Genomic DNA, 19,395 nt, shown 5'->3' with positions numbered 1-19,395 from the left:
CCGCCTCCCGCCATCGCTGTGCTAACGGCGGTCAGTGAGTGAGTCGCAAACCCTCGCCCGCGCCTCTGTACCCATGTGACTGAATGCCTTTGCTGTTCTACCCTCTGCCATGGCATGCAGGTCTGGAACAGGTCCTGTGATCACAGCTTGGGACAGGAAGAGGTGCAAAAGTTACTGGGTGTTATATTGGTGAAGTGTGGGGTGTTTTATGTGGATGAAATGTACAGTGTAGGTTATAATATGCGGATGAAATGTAGGGTGCAGGTTATATTTGGGTGAAGTTTAGGGTTGATGGTATATATGTGTGAAGTTTAGGGTGTAGGTGGGTATTAATGTAGGGTATAGGTTATATGTGGGGTGTAGGTTATATGCGGATGAAATGTGGGGTGTAGGTTATATATATATATCCTCCTGAGACCCAAGGAAAAAAGTGTCCTTCAATTTTAGGTTATTTGACTTTGGAGGAAATAAGACATCTTACAATTTAGATTTTTTTCAAATTTATTTTTATTTTTAATTTCACAGCATGTCCTCTTTAGTGCACGACAGGAATAAATACGTTTCCTAACATTAGTGAAAAGATAGATGCAAAAATAAAATGTCCACTGCAATGGACATAAATGAATGGGTGGGGTCTCAGGAGGTTACGGATGAAATGAAGGATGCAGGTTATGTTTGGGGGAAGGTTAGGGTTTAGGTTATATGTTTATGAAATCTTGGGTGCAGGTTATGTGTAGATTAAATGTAGGGTGTAGGTTATATGTGAATGAAGTATAGGGTGGGGGTTACATGGTTATATGTGCGGGTTATATGTGGCAAATCAGTGGCTGGTCCAGACCACTTCAGCTTCAGGAGATGTTGCAGCATCTGCTGTGATGTGTGCAGATGTCAGTATGTTATACCTTTATATAGATATAATATTAACACTATGTCTGACTGTATATAGCTGGTGTTATAGCTGTGCGCATGCAGCTTAATTTTAGGATTCTTGCAGGTGGAGTTACCTGTTTAAATTTTCCCGGCATGGCGTCTGGCACATCTTGACAGAAAGGCCCGCCGCGTTTGGTAGGAATAGCGTGAGTCGGCAGGCTGGCGGGCCGCACGTCGGCCTGCGAACATCAGAGACAGGGCCTGTGGGCATCCGCCCACTCCCGACGGGTGCTCGAGAGTCTGCAGGGGCCGCGCTGGCGTCAGGGACGGAGCTGGGGAAGGGTTGGGGGTGCAGGCGGACAGGCGGGGGCCACACTTTCTGTAGAGTAGGAGAATAAACCAGCTTCAGAGCGCCCAGTAGCTAGTGATTAAATGACATCCCAGGATTGCTGACGGTTTCCCTCCCTTAACGCTCGTGATCGATGCGACGACCTGGGCGTTCATGGGGAAGAGGGCCCCCACGTGGGGTGTGCGCTTGTGGCCGCCGTGTGTAAAGCTCTGTGTGATCCCTCTAATTGTACTTTAATTACCTCTGTCACCCTGCCTGGATCAGCGTGTCACTGCTCAGGGGAATACATGCCACTCCCCATGGGGGGCAAATGGAGGCTTGTGGGAGTCTGGAAAGCGGGTGGGTTAGACCTTCAGCAGAATCTGTCGCTCATCTCATCTACTCTCACAGCTAATCTGCCCCCAAGACCGGGGCACTGTAAATATTAACTCAGCACATTTAAATATGCCCGAGCTGGTATACAGCCCCGGCGAGCCTCATCGCGGTTCAATTACAGCTGTCCCTCAACACTACCCACAATTCCTTTTATTAATCAGGCATCTTATTGATTTTTTTATTGTAATCGTAAAGTGGCGTGTATTTGACCTTTTTACATAAAATACATTGCTGTTGTTACTAGGTGTATTTTGTAACAGATAACAAATGTCTTTGTTTTGTTGTTATTGTTCATTAGATTTAATTGCTTTTAGCTGTAAGGCTAATCTGCATATGAGTTCTGAATTTGCATCCACTTAGGGAAAAGTTTTTGTCTTGATTTTTGTGTGTGTGTGGATTCCTTAGAGACCGTCTCGACATGCTTTTTTTTGGGTTCTTGGCTTGTGCATAAAAACGCAGGCGAGTCTGATGCGCTTGGCCAGCTGTCAGGGGGTTTCAGACAGAAAGGAGAACAGGGACTCTGGCCAATCGCGCGCGCCGATGGGAGGTGTCACATGTCCAACTCATGGAACTGAGCGCCTAATCCCGGGCTAAACTGTCCTCTGAATAACTCTTGCTGTTGGTTATTATATTTGCGCTGATCTGTTTATCACCTGATATCCTATTCGTTGCGGCAGAGGCATGCCTCTCTTCGGGACTTGAACCCGCGACATCCTGGCTGTGGCCTGGCCTAGCTGCCCAATCTCAGCCTGCGCCCAGCCTTCCAGAAAGCACCTCCCGCATCAGAGTGGTTCAGCCAGCACAGCTGAGCTCTATCTTAATTAGGATCTGCTCCTTGTCGTGTACTGTAAACCTGCTCTCAGTTTCCATCCTCCCAGCAATGCTCTTACCCCCTCCCCTCACCCTGGAGCTGCCTGGGGGCTGATGGTGTTGATGCCCCCCCCCTCGGTAATCGTGCCTCTCGTCCTAATGCTAATCAAATTGACAGGGTGCTGCCATTGATATCACTTAACACATTGATCAGCAGCAGAGATAGCGGGCAGACCCACAGACTGTATCTTTTTAGGGACTGTTGCTGTGTGACTGTTTGTTCAATAAAGCGTCGGGGGGGGGGGGGGGGGCAGGGCTCCCTGCTCCCCATGTGCTGTTCCACCCATTTGCCTGGGTTTTTTATCGCGCCATAAGGGCACCGATTTCTAGGCGGCATTAGCAATTCACAGACAGAACGGGCCACGGCACTCAGCCTCGGCGTAACAAACAGCCCAGCGCCTTGGTAACTCGCGCGCGGGGGCCATTACACGGTGACACGGGTGGCAGTCGCCACGGCAGCAAAAGGTCATTTGTCGCTGTAGGTAAACGAAACTGAATTGTTTTTGCGGGAGCAGTAACTGAACGCAGAGGGTTTGGGAGACTCCGGCCTGACCAGCCAATCTTGTCGGTGGCTGTTCAGGACGTGCCTTTTTGGTGACCCTCGTGCTCGACCCTGTTCAGCAAGAAGTGATGCACCCCCTACCCCAGAAAAAAGTGCACCACACTGATACACACCAGTGACAGCAGTATTTTATAGTGATGAATGGCTCGTTTGGGAAAGCGGAATACCGCCGATGCCAAAACTGAGGAGACTGTACTAGGAAGGCGGAGTCTTGCCAGTTGTGGCAGTAATGGCGTTGAGAGAGACCCTACACCTGTCCCAGCTCTGTGGTTCCTTCTGAATCCCCTTGACCTGACCCAAGCCGACAGGACTTCCCCAAGCACAGTGGGTCAGATGAGAAGGCTCGCTTTTTGTGGGACATGTTAGCTAAGCCCCTGACTGCGCGGTCAGCGCGTCCGGCTGTGAATCTCTTTTGGGGCTGCAGAAAGCTCTGCTCTCAGCCCGGCCTCGCCCACAGCGCATGTAAACAAACGGATCCGAATTCGAGCTCCACGCTGCCTATAAGGACCTGGGGGGGGTTTCTGTGGCGTGGGACGGCCCAGCAAGGCTTGGCGAAGCGAACCGCATCGCTCCAGGACAGACCCGAACTTTGTTTTAGTCTTCCTTCTGCTTTTCTGGGGGTGGATGGACGTGGGAAGGAAGCAAAAAAAAGGTAGCTTTCCCGGGACCACAGATGTGAAATCGCTGTTTCGGCAGGATGGGGAAAATGAAAGACAGGCAATGTGTTAACATTCAGGTCAGACTGAACACCACGATATATACAGGGAGAACGGGGGACAGGTGAAACAAATCAAAACAAACTTTGCTGGTCACCTTGCTCTGCCTCCAGCAGTATTCTGTTTGAGTAAGACGCTACTTAATGCTCCCCTAAGAGTATTAGTGACATACCAGCATTCGGGGGGCATGAATTATGGCACCCTATCCTCAGCCCTGCCGCCATTCATACTGTGCTTCCTCTGGCGTCAGCCTGCGCCACACGGTACAGGGTGTCCCTGCTCTACAGTAGCATAACGATATGGTCACTAGACTGCCAGGCATGGGAATTCATAGCGTGTACCCAAGATAATATCCCCATTCCCAGAGGTCCTTTCTGCTATGTGCTTGAAGAGGGCGTTTAACCAGACTTCAGGAGTGATTGTCCAGATGTGTACACCAGGGCCAGTACCCTGCTGTGTAAATGCGTATGATATTAAACTAGAAGCCTTACAAGTGACTTTGGGTATGAGGAACTACTGGCAAGCCACGTAATGTAGAGTAATGTTAGCGCTTGCTAACGTCTTCAGATAGCCTTCATTAACTTTAGCGCCTGCTAACATCTTCAGGTTGCATTCATCAGCGTTAGTGCTTGCTAACATCTCCAGATAGCATCCATTAATGTTAGTGCTTGCTAACATTTCCCAATAGCGTTCACTTAAATTTGCACTTGCTAAAATCTCCAGATAACATTCCTTAAGATTAGCGCTTGCTAACATCTCCAAATAGCCATCATTAACATTAGTGCTTGCTAAAATATCCAGATTGCCTTCCTTAACGTTAGCGCTTATTACCATCTCCAGCCTTCCCCTGAAGAAAAATCTCCTCCAAAGGTCTCGTGCTAATTTGCTGTAACTACATCCTAAAGGCTATGGCCCTGATTACTGTCCTTCACCTTCTGCTGAGAGAGGAACAACCCCCCAGACCTCCCTACAAATACAGGCTAGATTACGGCAAGCAGGTGCAAATGTGTCGCTGCGTGTTTACTTGGGAACGCCATGCAAGGGTTCTGCGGGGTGTTTCTGTTTTGATGAGAGGCAATATCCAAGCTAATGGGAAACAATAACGTTTATGGCCTGATAGCGACAGACACATTTGGAGTGACAGAAAACGTTAACCTGAGAAGGTAACAGCGGACGACACAATCTAAATTTTGATTTTTGCATACACATATCTTTAGACCTACGTATAAAAGGCGCCCAGCACCATCTGCTGTGAGGCGAACGCAGGTTTATTGTCATGTCTTCTTGAAATTTCAGCCGCAGGAGGGCTGCAATTTTGGTATTTTAGCGTTAGATGTCATTTATTCAATGGGGCGGATGCTATTTTCCAGCATGACCGGGAGGGTAGGCGACTCAGGCCGGCACAAAGCCTCGACTCATTGGCCTCTAGCCTCAACTGTGTCGGCAGTGATGTCATCATTCAGCGCGGCCATGTTCGAGGAGCTCAGCTCTCTGAGTGGAGTAATGGCTGTACTTTTCAGTAACTGTCTCTGCCTGAGTAGACGGTGGAACAGGTGTCATTCGGGCGATGGGGGCCTTTGAACTGTCTTCATCGACCTTCCCAATCTGGATTTATGGATGTATGGTTTTTCAGTGTGTGTAGAAGCCACTTCCTGTCAGTACTCCCCCCCACCCACCCCTACCTGATCGCTTTCCCATCGAGCGCCCGAGGCCTTTTCCCCCAAGATCGTGCCATCACCCGATCCTCTCGCTCCACTGCTCTCAGCGTAGTGCTGGGGGTCTCACTGATGAGTCCCACCCCCCAGAGAGAAGAGTAACTGGGGCATCGGCTGCCCTCTCTGAGCCTGAGCGGCAGAACACCAGGTGAGGGGTGACCTCATAACCCCGTCCCATTGAAACCTGAACATAAATCTCCCAGCTAATTGCGCTTCCCAGTGCAGGGGGGGAAAAAAAAAAACTAATTCATACACAAATTTAATTACAAGTTTCTATTTGGGAGTCAAAATAAAGGTTAGAATGGCTTTCATCACCTTCTTCAAAGTGTTCAGAGGGCCATTCTGGAAATTAAAGGGGCGCGGGGTAATTAGAAGGCCGCTTTGGAAATATTAATGGCCTCGGCGTAACGACCGCTACGGTAAGCAGTCTCATTATAAGGTACATGACCAATCAGCACGAGCGTGTCTTTACCCCGTCAGCACATCGTGAGTAACATTGCTCTCGTCCGTCACATTTGCTCGTAATATGCTTGTCTTTAGCTTAGCTATCAATTTATTCTCCCTCTTATTGCTAATGGCAGCCCTTGGCCTCACGGAAGCTTCTGGCACGCAGTGCTGTGGATCTTGACCAGCCAGATCTGGTTTGTTATATCAAACTGACATAAAAATGGACGGATATTGTTCAGCATTTGAGAACAGAAGCCCTGTAGGCTAACAGCAATGCCAAATGACTCATTAAAAAAAAAATTGGCGTACATAGTACATTTGTGTGCATCGTCAGTAAATATATCCTCTGAGTTTGTTGTGCAAATGTCTATTTAAAAAGCGCCACAATTATGTTAATCGGCATGATCAAACAATAATAATGTCAATCACATTTAATAAATGATTGACAATATTACCATCAAGTATAATGCTAAATGTGATATTGAGATAACTCCATTATTCATGAGATTAGATTTATTACCAATCAGAATGGTAATTACAAGATAATTTCGTACACGATTAAAATGCTTGTCTTCACGGAGTGATGCATGTCTTTGGAGCGCCGTGAAAATCAGTCTGTGAACTGCTGTAATTGTGAAGCATGTTTTTATTTAGTTATTTATTTTATTAATCGCATCGCCTTAGTGACAGTCCTTACTGCAGCACTTAAAAAATACTCATTAGCACTGAAATCCTACTCCCACGGTGAGCCAGTTGATAGATCACCTTCTTTTACTGTTGTATCATTTAAGCAAAGAATATACCACTAAACCACACACACGCACGCCAAGATAAGCCAGGACCGTATTCATTACTTTCATTCCTTCACAGTTATTTAGCATCTGGAGCCTGGGTTTCGCCGGAGGCGATATGGACACCGCTTTCTGGATCACGTACATGTGTGTGACCCGTGTGGGCAGCAATGGTGCCCGTGTGGGTCAGCGTGTGACATTGCTTCTCTCTCTGTCCCAATAGACGGGCCGGAAGGAGAAGGGCGACCCTCTGAACACCGCCATAGACAAGATGACGAAGAAGACACGGGACCTTCGCAGACAGGTGTGTCCACGTCCTCTGACTAACAGACAGCCTGCTGACTTGCAGTATACAGATGTAGAATGGCACTATAATCTTGCTACAGTAATGTTTGGTATATACGTGCAGTTTAATTCCAGGAACCAGGAGCTACTGGAGATTTCTGAACATTAAAAGGTGGTAGCATTGATAAATTTGCCTTCAAAACCCACGTCAGGTTGGATCATCGTTCTTTAATATTGCTAACTGGCTTAACCCCTGAGTTTATCCATATTTCACAATGGGATAAACTGGGCAAATGGTTAATCCAGCCTATATAATTTGTTTATACTTTCAGTGGGTGTTGGTTTACCATATAGAAGAAAGTACTTGGAACCGTTCTTCCTGAAGACGTCTTGTTGGTTTTGCCACGGACTTGAAATTCCTGATTAGCGGGTGCTCTTAGCATGCTAATATTAGCATGCTATCGGTGTGAAAAGCCAGTAGCTGGATCCCCTCCTCGGAGCTTGAGACTAATCTGATGCTTAATTACGGCGCTAATGATGCTGCTTGCTTGGCAAACTTGTTTTCTCACGCTTAAAAATCTCTCATGTCTGACAATGTAAGTCAGACTTCCTTGACTGCTTTTGTTCTATTATTAATGTGGCGATGTTGTCCGTAGGGCCGGAAATACAGGAGGAGAAGCAATGTAATGTAATGAAATTGAAGTTAACTACAGCTAAACAGCTCCATCTCCCTGGAAGCTCGAGGCTGCATTCACTGGCACTTCTCTCCAGTGTATGTTTACCGGTCAGGGCACCATCCACTAAAGGACAGATTACATTGACCCAATGCAGTTAGAGATGAAGACAAACAGCACTGTCACACACATGCAAAAGCAGCTCCAGCTCCCTGAAAGTGCTGGGTAAACTCACATTTGATATTCCCATCATCCTCCAGTGAATACTTTCCACTGTGTTCTTTGGGGTCGGCGCAGCCCTGGTCGTGATCGCCAGCGTGTCTCCTTTTCAACTTGCGAAGGGTGACATCCGCGTGGGGACACATACTTTCTGGAAGAACGGACTTGGCCTGTGACGTAGTTCCCGTTAATGGAAGAGCCGGCAAACATTCCTCTGTTCTTCGCCCCCGCAGATTGTCGTCGTTCCGAAATCTACTCAAGGCAAACACGGAGTCATATCGGGCAGCGGCCTGTTTGTCTTCGCAGGTGCCCACCTCTTCTGTTACGCCAAAACCAGAGTCTCGCCAGCCTCAAGTTAACCCAACACATCGCCACATCTCTGTAGCTGGTTCGGTTTAGCGTCACGTTTTTCTTCTAACTCTTCCCGGTGTTTGACGGTGTTCCATATTTAAGGCTGCTTAATATACACAAGATGGAAACTGAGCCATATGAGGATTTGTGAATGGATCACTGGGAGGGGGGTTAATGTAAGAGGCTTGAATTTGAAATAATTGAAGGCGAGCGCTAACATAGATCAATCCCTGCAAGCCACAGCTGCGAGATCCATCACCCCCACCGCTGATGTCGCCCTTGGTGGCCAGCCCTTGTTCCCCTGGGAGCGGGGCCAAGGCAGGCAGTCCGGCATCATTGGGGTTTGTTTTTTTTTGAGCCAAACCAGCATCCGCTCCCTAAGAACGGTAGTTGTCGTGCACTCACTGTCGGGAATCGCAGACTCTAACCTGAACACCCCAGTCGTCACGCCCTATAGGCACATGTTGTTCTGTGACCTGGCTCCAGAATGTAATAGCAAGACAATGAAAAGTACCGTGTGACATCGGGATGGGAGAAAGGGTGAACTTCAGAGGGCAGAGAAAACATGGGGGAGGGAAACAGAAGGTGGCCATCTTGGTGTCGGCACAACAGGGTGTTGGAACGACCAAACCAGGGAGGATTGGGATTCAGGCTGTGCGTATTTGATCTGGGCAAGAGGCGACAGAAAGCAGTTCTTACATAATCAATCTCAAGCACAGGATTCATCGACACGGATTTCATCACATCTCCAGAGCCAAACCAGTTTGACCGGCGTTTGTAAAGCGCTAACCGGACTCGGCATGTGTACTGTTTATGAATTCTAGAGTCGGGGGCTGTTTTAATCCTCCGTCAACGTTTATTTCATTATCTACCGGAGTATAAAATTCAACGAGACGCTTATTGAGCAGGTTCTTGGGTTTTATGGTACTGTAAAGTGGTTAAAAAGGAAATGAAAAGCATTTAATGACCTTGATTTACTCCTCTGCGGACTTAATTTCTCCAGTAATTCGGACCGTCGCTTCGGATCCATTTCCAGGTCAGTGTTTCCGGGGCACTTGTGTCATCTTGCGTTCCAGGCCGTTTAGCTTTTAAAGCGCTGATAGCACACGTCTCCTAACCACCTGAATGGATGCCGGCATTCATAGCTTTATTTCAGATACATCTTATTTTTTGTATTTTTTGAGTTCCTTTACGTGTTACATTTCTTTAGTCTGATGCTCTTATTTATGGGAACATGGTTATCATGGTAAAAGTGGACAGTATGACAACATTTTTAGACCCCAGATGCAGCTCGGCGACACAAACTGCTCATCTTTCCTTACTAGTGTTGAGGAAACTCCTTCAGCAACCATCTGTGAGAGTTTGTGGGCCCCACCCGTTCCCATGTGGTTGCTTAATTAAAATTTACGTGCCCAATAAATGTCAGTGAACTTATTTATACCTACTTCAGTGCCAATCCTGAAGCTTACTGGAGTCTTACATGGGCTTTAAAAATAGCTGGTTTGTACTGTAGTGGACCATCTGACAGTGGACGCAATTAAAACATGTGTCATATTAAAATGAAAAAATATTGCATTTAATTTCTTGCCCTGGGAAAATAATTAGAGCCAGTTTGAGTATTTGCAGTCTAGCCCAACTGAACGAAAGTAATTCAAGGGATGAAAATATTCAACAATGGGGACAGGAGGACAGCTGGGTAGATGGAAGTTTCCGGAATTAAAACTTTTGCACCAGTTTTGAAACAGAGCCTGTCAAACTGAATAAAAACATGGCATATATCAGAGCAGCGAAAAATAATCCAAGACCATTGTAGTGACATTGTTGCAATAATTTGCAGTTATTATTGTCATTGTTGGTATTATATACATTTCATATGCTTAAAAAGTGCATAATAAATTTGCAACTGTGAAAAGTGTTATTTGCCAGTGAAGTGTTTCAGTTTAAAATTCGCAGGAGGGCTATTGATTTGCACGCATCAAACTGCACGACTGACATTCCTGGCTACGCTGACGAGTGGGAACTTTAATTAAAACACATGGAGAGAGTCACTCTCGCCTGCTGCTCTGCGCGTAGGTGCATCGGTTGCGCTGTTTGGCACAATGCTCGGCGCAAACCCATTAACACAAAGACAGAATGATTAACCAGCCAGTCCGCTCTGGGTTTCGTGGGATGCTTTTTTTCAATAATTATTATTATTCTAGTTTTTTTTTTGTTCCCTGAAGCTCGATGGTTACAAACTATTATCACGCTGGATCTGGGAGACATGGAAAATAAAGGCAGACACTCAAGGGGTGGATCATCACCCGCCATCTCTCTTTCAAACCGCTGCCCTTCTTCATCTCTGTCACACATGACGCGTAATTGTATGTTAATCCAGTGACTAATTTCTAGCTATTTTAATTTGCGTTAATTATTAGGTGTCGGCGTGTTTTCGAAACGATTGCTGCCGTCAGACGCTTCAAGTTTCTTTCGTGTTTTTAAATTTTATTTTGTTTTTTAGAATGTTGTTTTAGTTTTACCTTAATGCCGCCATTTGTCAGGACTGACCCAGAGTTTTGACAAGCTACTGTTCACCAGGCCTACTCACAACTCCTTGATGAGATTTTTTTTTGGTTGTGGGGTTGCGGACAGAGGTATAAATGCCCCGTGATGATGACGGGGGTAAGACGTCAGTTAGGAGAGGCATTGAAATAGCTCTTCCAGCAGAAGAAGACTAATTGGGAGGAATTGGCTGAAGAGGCTGAGCTAATATCCTTCGGAGTCTTGGCGCGAATGCTCTCCCAAATACGGATCCGCCCCCACACCAGCCCGTCAGGGTCCTCCAGACCGTCCATACAGCCCGTGCTCATGGTCGCCTTCATGTAATGTGTTCATTAACCCCTGGCTTAATTACGTCAGCTTGGTGTCCAAAATGCATATGGAATTGCACATTCTGCTTAGCAGCTTGTGTGTTTTTCTGCTTTCTCCCCGCCTCCCTCTCTTTGTGCGACTTCGTTAAGCATAATTAAGGTCAAAGTGGCTTGTGACAACGCTGTGGTGCAGAGGTCTTGAACGTTCACCGCTGGACGTGCAGCATCTGTCGCCCCCGGTCCCTTGCTCTATGCCTAGAGGATTTAAAAAATAAAGTGCTACTATTATTAAAGTGTTAAGTCAACGTATAAATATCTTAAGAATAAAATGTTATGTGTTTCCAAAATCATGATAAGAAGGACCAAAGTTTCTGCAAAATATTATTGCAATATGATTCTCGGAATTGTTATTTTGAACAAGAAAACACAGTAACACTTAAGGCCATGTTCTTAGTAATTTATAAGCACATTCATAACAAATAATAATGCATTCATAAAGCATTATAAACATGGTTATAAATATTTCTCAAAAGACATTATGAATTATGCATATGACATTATGCATTATGAATGCTTTATAAAGCTCTCATCTATAATGCACTATAGAAACCTATATAAGGCATTATAATTGTTGGTATAAGCATCTAGGATGCTTTGTACTGCATTATGAAGCTATCTATAGTGCATTATAGATGAAAGCTTCATAAGGCATTCATAATGCATAATAAACATGGCTGTGATGTGTTATGCCTTTATATAAATAGTTTTAGCCATGCTTTATGAATGTATTATAATGCATTATGAATGTGCTTATAAATTACTAAGAACAAGGCCTTAAGTAAAGTGTTACCGTAAACACTTAAGCCTGAGTTACGCTAGGCGGATGCCATTTTTCCTCGTGTTAGCATTCCGTGAGCATGAGGGGGACAGGTGAACTCCAGGATCACCCTTGTGTCAGTTCTAAGTTACCAGTCTACCAAACTGATATCTTTGGCCTTTGATGTGGGGGCCTGGATTCTGTGATTCCCCATGTGCACCTTAACATTACACCCGCACACAAACCCACAGGGGAATCCTGAAAGCCCCAGGTGAGACAGAGTGCTCGAACCCTGGGCCTTCCTACAGATGCCGACGTCATGCAGGGCGGCATCCCCCACTACCCGTGTGAAGCCGAAAACCGGAATGAGGGGAGATTTCGGAACCACGCTTCCTTATGACATAATAGGATCTCCCTCCATTTAATGGAATGTTTTTTTCATATATTCATTTCATTCACTTTAAAGCAAACAGATGTCGCAGAGACAGATTTGCCCGGGTGCCCGCAGGGCTCCGTGATCTGCCCAAGATGCTTCTGAGCCTGATGTTGACGGTTGACGGGTTTGACGCTCCGTGTCCTGTTAAGAGCCGAGTGGCAGGCAGGTGACAGTATCTCCAGACATCTGTTTCTGTGTTTCAAGCAGGTGTTTCATTTCAGATAGATAGATAGAAAGGCAGAAGGAAAGAAGAAACAATTCTTTACCCTTAAAATCAAATTTGCAAAATATTTCCTAATCTCATTTTTGGAGATCGGGAAAGTCCTTCAATTACCTGCAGGATAATGGTTCTGTCGCCTTCGACTAAGTGCGACGCGCAAACAGACGTGACTGTGTCACTGAGCTGTTTTGTTTGCATAATAATTATTCCCTAATAGTCCTACACTCACGCATTCTTGTTGCATGAACTCACCATCTGGATTACAATTAGAAAGCTAAATAAGTAAATAAATTAACGAGTGGGAAAAAAAACGGACCTTATTGGCAGATTGGATTGGATGTTGTGAGTGTCTCAAAAGCAATTTAAGAGGAGTCCCCCCTCCCCATCTTCTAATCAGTGTTTCTGTTTGGCAAACCGCTATTTGCAGTGGCGGAGAGGGGTTTGGGCTCTTAGGGAGCGGAGGTAAGTCATATTACGGCGTTTGGGCTGTGCAGATTGCCACGGAGGCTCTTTGGCCTGCGCAGCGCGCCAGACGAAACGCCGGCACGTGTGGGTGCTTGAGGAGGCGGGGGGTGGCTCCACACTGCGTGCCGCCTTCCTGCTCCTCAACGACTCTGCAGTCTAACTCCAATTAGGTTTGTTCTGGAAAGTTCCGTCTTACACAAAATGCTTTGTTGTAATTGAGAAAATGGGCCGCATGATTTTTTTGTAATTGATCAGAGCAGCTAACATTAAAATATAGTTTGTTAAACTCACAGCATAAAGATTCCTGCAGTAAATTTTGATTTACTTTTATAAATCGCTAATAGAGACTGTAAGAAGGTAAACACATAGTGTTACTGTGTATTGTTATATTCAGTTTGTGATGAAATAACTGTCTCCTGAAATCTGGGTCAATAAACTAGTCTGGTAGCCTTTGGTTAGTCATAAAAGGTGATCTCCGCGGTGCGGTTGACTGGCAGGTAATTATTACAGGTTAGGAACGGTTACCCTTCAGTCATCCATTATTTCCTCATCCTCCTGTCTGTCGGCTTTTTTTCTAATAGCAACAGGGAAATCTTAACGTAACGTCTCGTAGTGCATTAGCGGGAGCTAGAATGCAGCCGCTCCCACGGACGCCGTTGACTCAGACTGCAGCAGGGCGATTGAGCCCCCGCCTCTTGACGACTTGAAAAGGCCGCGTGAGACTCGCACCGGGGTGGGACGCCGGACAGAACGACATGATGCGTGGGCCGGTTGGGGACGTCAAACGGCAGGTTTTAGGATGGGCGAAGACGGGGTTTGGGCTGTGGCATCAGGGTCTGGGCCAAGATGGAATGTAGAAGCTAGTTTTGTATTACAGGTAGTAAGGCACAGCAAATGAATGGGCTCGTCGCTTGACCCCTCCTCACCGTGGAACGTCTAGCCCCTCCCCCCTGCCTATTCTCCCTTGTGGTCAGTGTCTGGTGAGTTAGGTCTCCTGCGTTGATGAAACGCAGCCAGGCTGTTGCTCCGCTAACCTATAACCATAAACGTTGAAAGGAACCTTTCCCTAGAGACAGGGCGATACCAATTTTAATCCTGGCCTGATCAGTTTGGGCCAAGGCAATGTATCTGTATCTGTAAATGTAATGTATGTTAATATATGTAAGAATGGCCCGTAAATTTTAGGTCAGGTTTGATGAGGGGCCAAGTTTGTGAAACAGCCTCAGCTTAGGGTTCAGTAAACGTTTAGCCTCTTGCTGGCCAATAAAGACGGGTTTGTTTATCATGCGGTTAAACGAGCTTCATGAGGCGATCTCTGTTTGCAGATGGAGTACGCTGGTGATACTATGCAGGGATGGGTTTTGGGTCTGTTAACCCCCACATTCTCTGCTTCCTTTGCAGCTGCGGAAGGCGGTGATGGATCACATCTCAGACTCCTTCCTGGAGACCAACGTTCCACTGCTGGTCCTCATCGAGGCAGCCAAGAGTGGCAATGAGAAGGAGGTCAAGGAGTATGCGCAGGTGTTCCGCGAGCATGCCAACAAGTTGGTGGAGGTAGGATATTAGCATTGTGATATGAATATCTGTGTTTGAGATGGTATGAGAGGTTTTCTGTCTTTGGGTGCTATTCTTTGGGTGTGTGGTTTTATTTTGAACGCTCTCTGGTTTGGCCTTATTTTGGTTGCACCTCCACCTGAGGTTTCCTGCTCAGTCTAATCGTTTTAAGCTCCTTCTTTACCATCTCCATCCAGTCGGACTCCCACCCATTTGGCAAATCAGCTCCCCATCCTTTGGTCTTCTTCAGTCTGATGGTACCCTGTCCCCACTCTGGGCGTGAGGCCTCTGCCTGTGATGAGACATCGCATTTGCTTTGCATTTCATTTGCTAAATGCTTAGCGCTTACCCAAGAGTGATGTGGCAGACAGCTAAAAATGGAGGCAGTGGAGTCCGCCATTCCTGTGCTTTGCGAGCGGTTGAGCGGCTCCAATTGAGTGGCAGCCGCAACGTTCCTGTGGAGTCTCGTGTCATCGTGTAGCGAGTAGCATCACGTGGGCGTAGGAGGGTTTGCTTGTGGCCTGGGAGCAAAAGCGCAGGCACGTAGGCAAGACAGGGCTTTGTTCTTCTTTTTAACGAAAACTCGGAGCTCCGAAACCGCAAATCATCGCTGAATAATTAATTTGCATCCTTTGCCGCTTGATCAGTTCAGATTTTGGAATAACCTAAATGTTGTTTATGGCGGTGTTGTTTTTGTACATGTATTCAAAGGGCTTAAACCGTTTCATAGATGCGATGAACTTTATTGATCTGAGGGGGAAATTCTGATGCAGACTGGAGCAAGGTACATTAAGTGCAGACAGATATGCATATATTGCAAGACAAGACAAAGTGAAAGAACACGTAGAGCAGACAAGTAACTAGTGAAAATTAAAAAAAAAATGTACACAGGACACAAACAGATAATTCTAAAAAGGAATGCTAAGAAAATATATAAATAATATGGCAGTGGAGGCTTGATGGTTAGGGAAGCGCACTTGTAATTGAAAGATTGCAGGTTCGAATCCCCGACCAGCAAGGCACCGCTGAGGTACCCTGAGCAAGGTACCGTCCCCAAGCACTGCTCCCCGGGCGCTGAATTAGCTGCCCCCTGCTATGTCACATTGTCACATATGGGTTAAATGCAGAGGACACATTTCGTTGTTGCGCACTGTGTGCTGTGGTGTGTTAACAATGACCACTGATCACCAAATTAATACAAATAATAATAATAATAATTAAATTAAATTAATAGATGGTATGTGTGTAGTCATGTCTGCAGACAGATAGCACCTGAATTATACTTATGGAAAGATCCTGACACATCATGACTGGGGGTGATGGTGTCACATGACAGGGGGAGATAGCAGGTTCCCTGGACAAAAATGGAAGTCAACATATAGACTCTGTGTACACATGCATTCAGGGGGGACCCTTCATCTCAAAAATATCCTGGCTCGGGAGTGCCGGTTTATTGGCGGTATAGTGGGAGAGCCTCCAGTGAAGTTATGATACGGTTTTTATGACATGATTTCACGATCCCTGCAAGAGCAGCAGCCAATTTGGCTGGAGGTCAGTAGCACCTCACGGGTCAAGAAAACCCATATTTGGCCAGGGAACCAGTGGGGGTGCCATTTCTGGGGCTTCTGAGCAGTCCTTTGGGTCGTGGGGAGAGGGCAGGGTCTAGGACGGTGACCGCCGCGGGGCCGTGCTCCGTTGTTCCTACCCTACGCATGAATGGACTCGCTGCCCTGCCCTGGTTCTCCCGGACCTGCAAGCACACTCGGGTCAAGATGACTTTGCTCGGTTTGTTTGTCCCACTCTGCGGCCCTCGGATTTCGGGCCTCTCTTGCGCAGGCCGGTGCGGCGGGCTTCTTCAGCAGGGCCGCAGGTTTTCTCTTTCGATTCTCTTTATTGCCGCCTGATGGGGGTGAGGAAGCCGCTAATTACCGAAGAGATTACTTTATAGGCTTGGAGAAGATAGCTAGGCAGAAAATCAACGGGCCGGCCACCGTACCGCTCAGGAGGAAAATATTTACGGCGCCATCCGGATGACCTTAATTAGCGGAAGTCGGATTGGAACTGCAGGCTCCCGCATGCCATCCGGATATCCATCATCTGCCTATGATATCCCATAAAAGGACAGCCCCTCGGCAACGTGGCCCTTCTCCAAATACTCCTCGTCACGCTTCTGACATTGAGCCGTTCCTCCCAGCGGCTCTGCTCTGGGGAGATGTTAGGAATAGCTTCCTGTCTTGAAGGAAATTCAGGGCTACCGACACTGGCTTGGAACCTCTAGGAGTAGCGGTTCTTCAGACAGGTGTTCCAGCCACACTTTTATCTTTTATTCCTCATTAAACAGTTTAGTTGTCATTGTCTTATTGATTAAATATGTTTTGTATAAACTCCAGAGGAATTTTTATAAAGGTTCTGAGACTCTGAAATGTGTTATAACAGTTTGGCAGTGACGTTCAGCAAAAAATTTCTCCTGCATTTTAAACTACACATTTCATCTGAATTAACAGACACTTTTTTTCGTCTGCATGTTTTCATTGCATTCAGTAGTCTTCTTATTCTGGAATACCTTTCACGTCCATTTTTTCTCCTCATCTTTGGGGCCTGTCTGCCCCCAGATGCTGTGAATAAATGCCCCCACCCCCATGGCTCCTAATGTTAATCTTAAAAACTTGAATTCCAAACGTTGCACTTTAAACTATTAGAGAAAATTATTTGGTGGAAACGTCAGGGCAATTTTCATGGAAATTATTTTAAGAGAAAACAGCATGCCGGCACGAATGATCAGTTTTTAATTCTGTATTAGTAGGTGTCCCACAGAGCTCTGTTTCCGGGTTCCTATTTTCTGTCCTTTTTTCTTCCCTGGGGTGTAAAGCGTTTATTTTCTGTCCATTTTCTAGGGAAATCAAAGTCCTGCAGGTTCTGTGGAGTTCGTCGTTAGTATTGGGCCAGTCTTAGGGTAATGCTCCAGACTCTCTCTGCATCTTGGTGGGAAGGAAAATGTTGCTAACAGAGACAGATCCTCAAAGAAAATAAGGAGAGACGTTTGGCTGGCATTTTGCGTCTGGTCTGCGTTTTCGAAGGGCTTTAAAGCGATTCTCGTGGAATGGCATGGCGGGTGTGTGTGGGGGGGGGGGTGTTCTCTTCGTCCACCACCTGCTCTCACTTTGATTCAGTTATCAGTCCCGAAATAAGTGGCGACACTTGTGAAATTTTGATTGATGTCTCTAGCTGACGCCTAAACAAGTTACACAAATAAGTCAATTTATTCTTCTGAAATGCCACCTTACAGCTTATGAAAAAGAAACTTGCATCTGTTCATTAATAAACTATAATATATAACAGTGGCAATGAGCTTACTCAGAATAGTACTCTGAATGAAAAAACGAATAAAATAAATACACTAAATAAATACTGCCAAAGCTTATGCTAGAGCGCTAGCGATTTGTACATAACGGATATCGACCTGGCCTTCGGGCTGCCTGACAGTGGTCCAGGCAGGGCAGTAAATATCTCCCTGTGGTGAGTGCATTACGGAGTGTTCTGGAACATGGGCGATGGATGGATTGCTGTTGGAACAAGTCTATTTGTAATGACCCAGACCTCTGAGCTGACTGGTCCCTTCTCACCAGAGTTATGAGTCTCCGAGGAAATCGCATGTGCTGGAGGTTTTGGAGGGGGTGGGGCTTTGATACATTATGTCCCCTCACCCCAAAGGACGGTTTTAGTTCTTGTTATGCTAACGGGAATAATTGGAAGCATGTCACGAGGAGCAGTGACCTTTGAAGTGGGGTTTTATTTTTATCCATGCTAATGGGTACGTTGGAAAAGCGCAGAGATAACGCTTTTTCCGGACACGTAGACGCGTCTTTCGCGGAGACGTCAGAGAGCTCCGGGCGGGAGCCCTCTCATCGTGGAGGTGTGTGTGACGGTGCTTTATGGTGATTGCTGTGTGATGTAGCACAGGTGGGTCGATACAGCTTAGGATTTGCTAATAATTTGTGTGTCAAGCGAGCCAGAGATGTCTTCTGGTGTTTTATTTTTTGAACACCGGGTAAAAAAATTATACGTTGCCTAATTTTATATAAACTTACGAAAGATGATCGGCTGTGAAGTACTCGACAATCCGAGATGATGACGAAGATCAGTTTAGCAGATATGCTGGCATTGCTGACTAGACTCAGACTCAGAGCCTGCCCATTCCCACAGTCCATCTTAAGCCTTTTATCATCCAGTATGCTGACGGTTAGCCGTTAAAGCCCGATCTGTGTACTCTGAGCGAGGCCTGTTCAGCCATGTTTACTGAGGCGGCCGCTTCGACACCTGCTGCCAGAGCATGATCCGGCGCTCCCCCAAGGCATGATGGGAAGCGCTGTTCCTTTTATGGAAGACCCCTTTCTGTTGCCGCAGTACTTTTTTTTTGGCAGCAGGTGGCAGGGTGGTCAGAACACGAGAACAGTGCCGCTTATTTGACAGGTTGCTTCTGAAATAGCCATGTGTGAGAATGACAGGGAATGAAAGAGATGCGTAGCGTCCTCTTTGAGAGCTCGCCCGTTTTCCCGGCATGCTCAGCGGCACAGCTCCAGTCCGTGGTCTCCGTGGTTATTTTTTACATTATATATGACCAGGGAGGTCTGAAGTGGTGTCTGGCGATGGGGATGATGTCCCGTAGCGATCGGTGGTGGCGGTACTGCAAATAGAGCTGTTGATCAAGCGGGAATCGAATGAATGTCAGTTGTGCAAAGGCCCTCAGGTAATCTCCTGGATAATCAAGTGAGGGGGCTGTTTTGGGAGTGCAGGTCGGCGTTAGTGGGCCGTCCTTTTAACGGGACAACC

At 46.4% G+C, this 19,395-nt stretch overlaps 1 protein-coding gene across 8 annotated transcripts in view; it reads left to right on the top strand.

The window, feature by feature from the left end:
* Nucleotides 1-19,395, top strand: part of ctnna2 (catenin (cadherin-associated protein), alpha 2) — a 239,838-nt gene that overhangs the window by 174,113 nt on the left and 46,330 nt on the right. For 7 of the 8 annotated variants that reach the window (XM_023799332.2, XM_023799334.2, XM_023799335.2 and 4 more), the window contains 2 exons: nucleotides 6,919-6,999; nucleotides 14,413-14,565. In XM_023799332.2, coding sequence (XP_023655100.1) covers nucleotides 6,919-6,999; nucleotides 14,413-14,565 — 234 coding nt within the window. Of the gene's footprint in view, nucleotides 1-5,586; nucleotides 5,606-6,918; nucleotides 7,000-14,412; nucleotides 14,566-19,395 lie in introns of those variants that run through there. The other variant, XM_072707027.1, reaches the window with a different exon arrangement.

Source organism: Paramormyrops kingsleyae, chromosome 25, assembly GCF_048594095.1.
Source record: "Paramormyrops kingsleyae isolate MSU_618 chromosome 25, PKINGS_0.4, whole genome shotgun sequence".
In the NCBI taxonomy this organism is placed as follows: Eukaryota; Metazoa; Chordata; class Actinopteri; order Osteoglossiformes; family Mormyridae; genus Paramormyrops; species Paramormyrops kingsleyae.
Note: the sequence above shows the minus strand (reverse complement) of the source record. Positions and strands in the feature narration are given on the sequence as shown.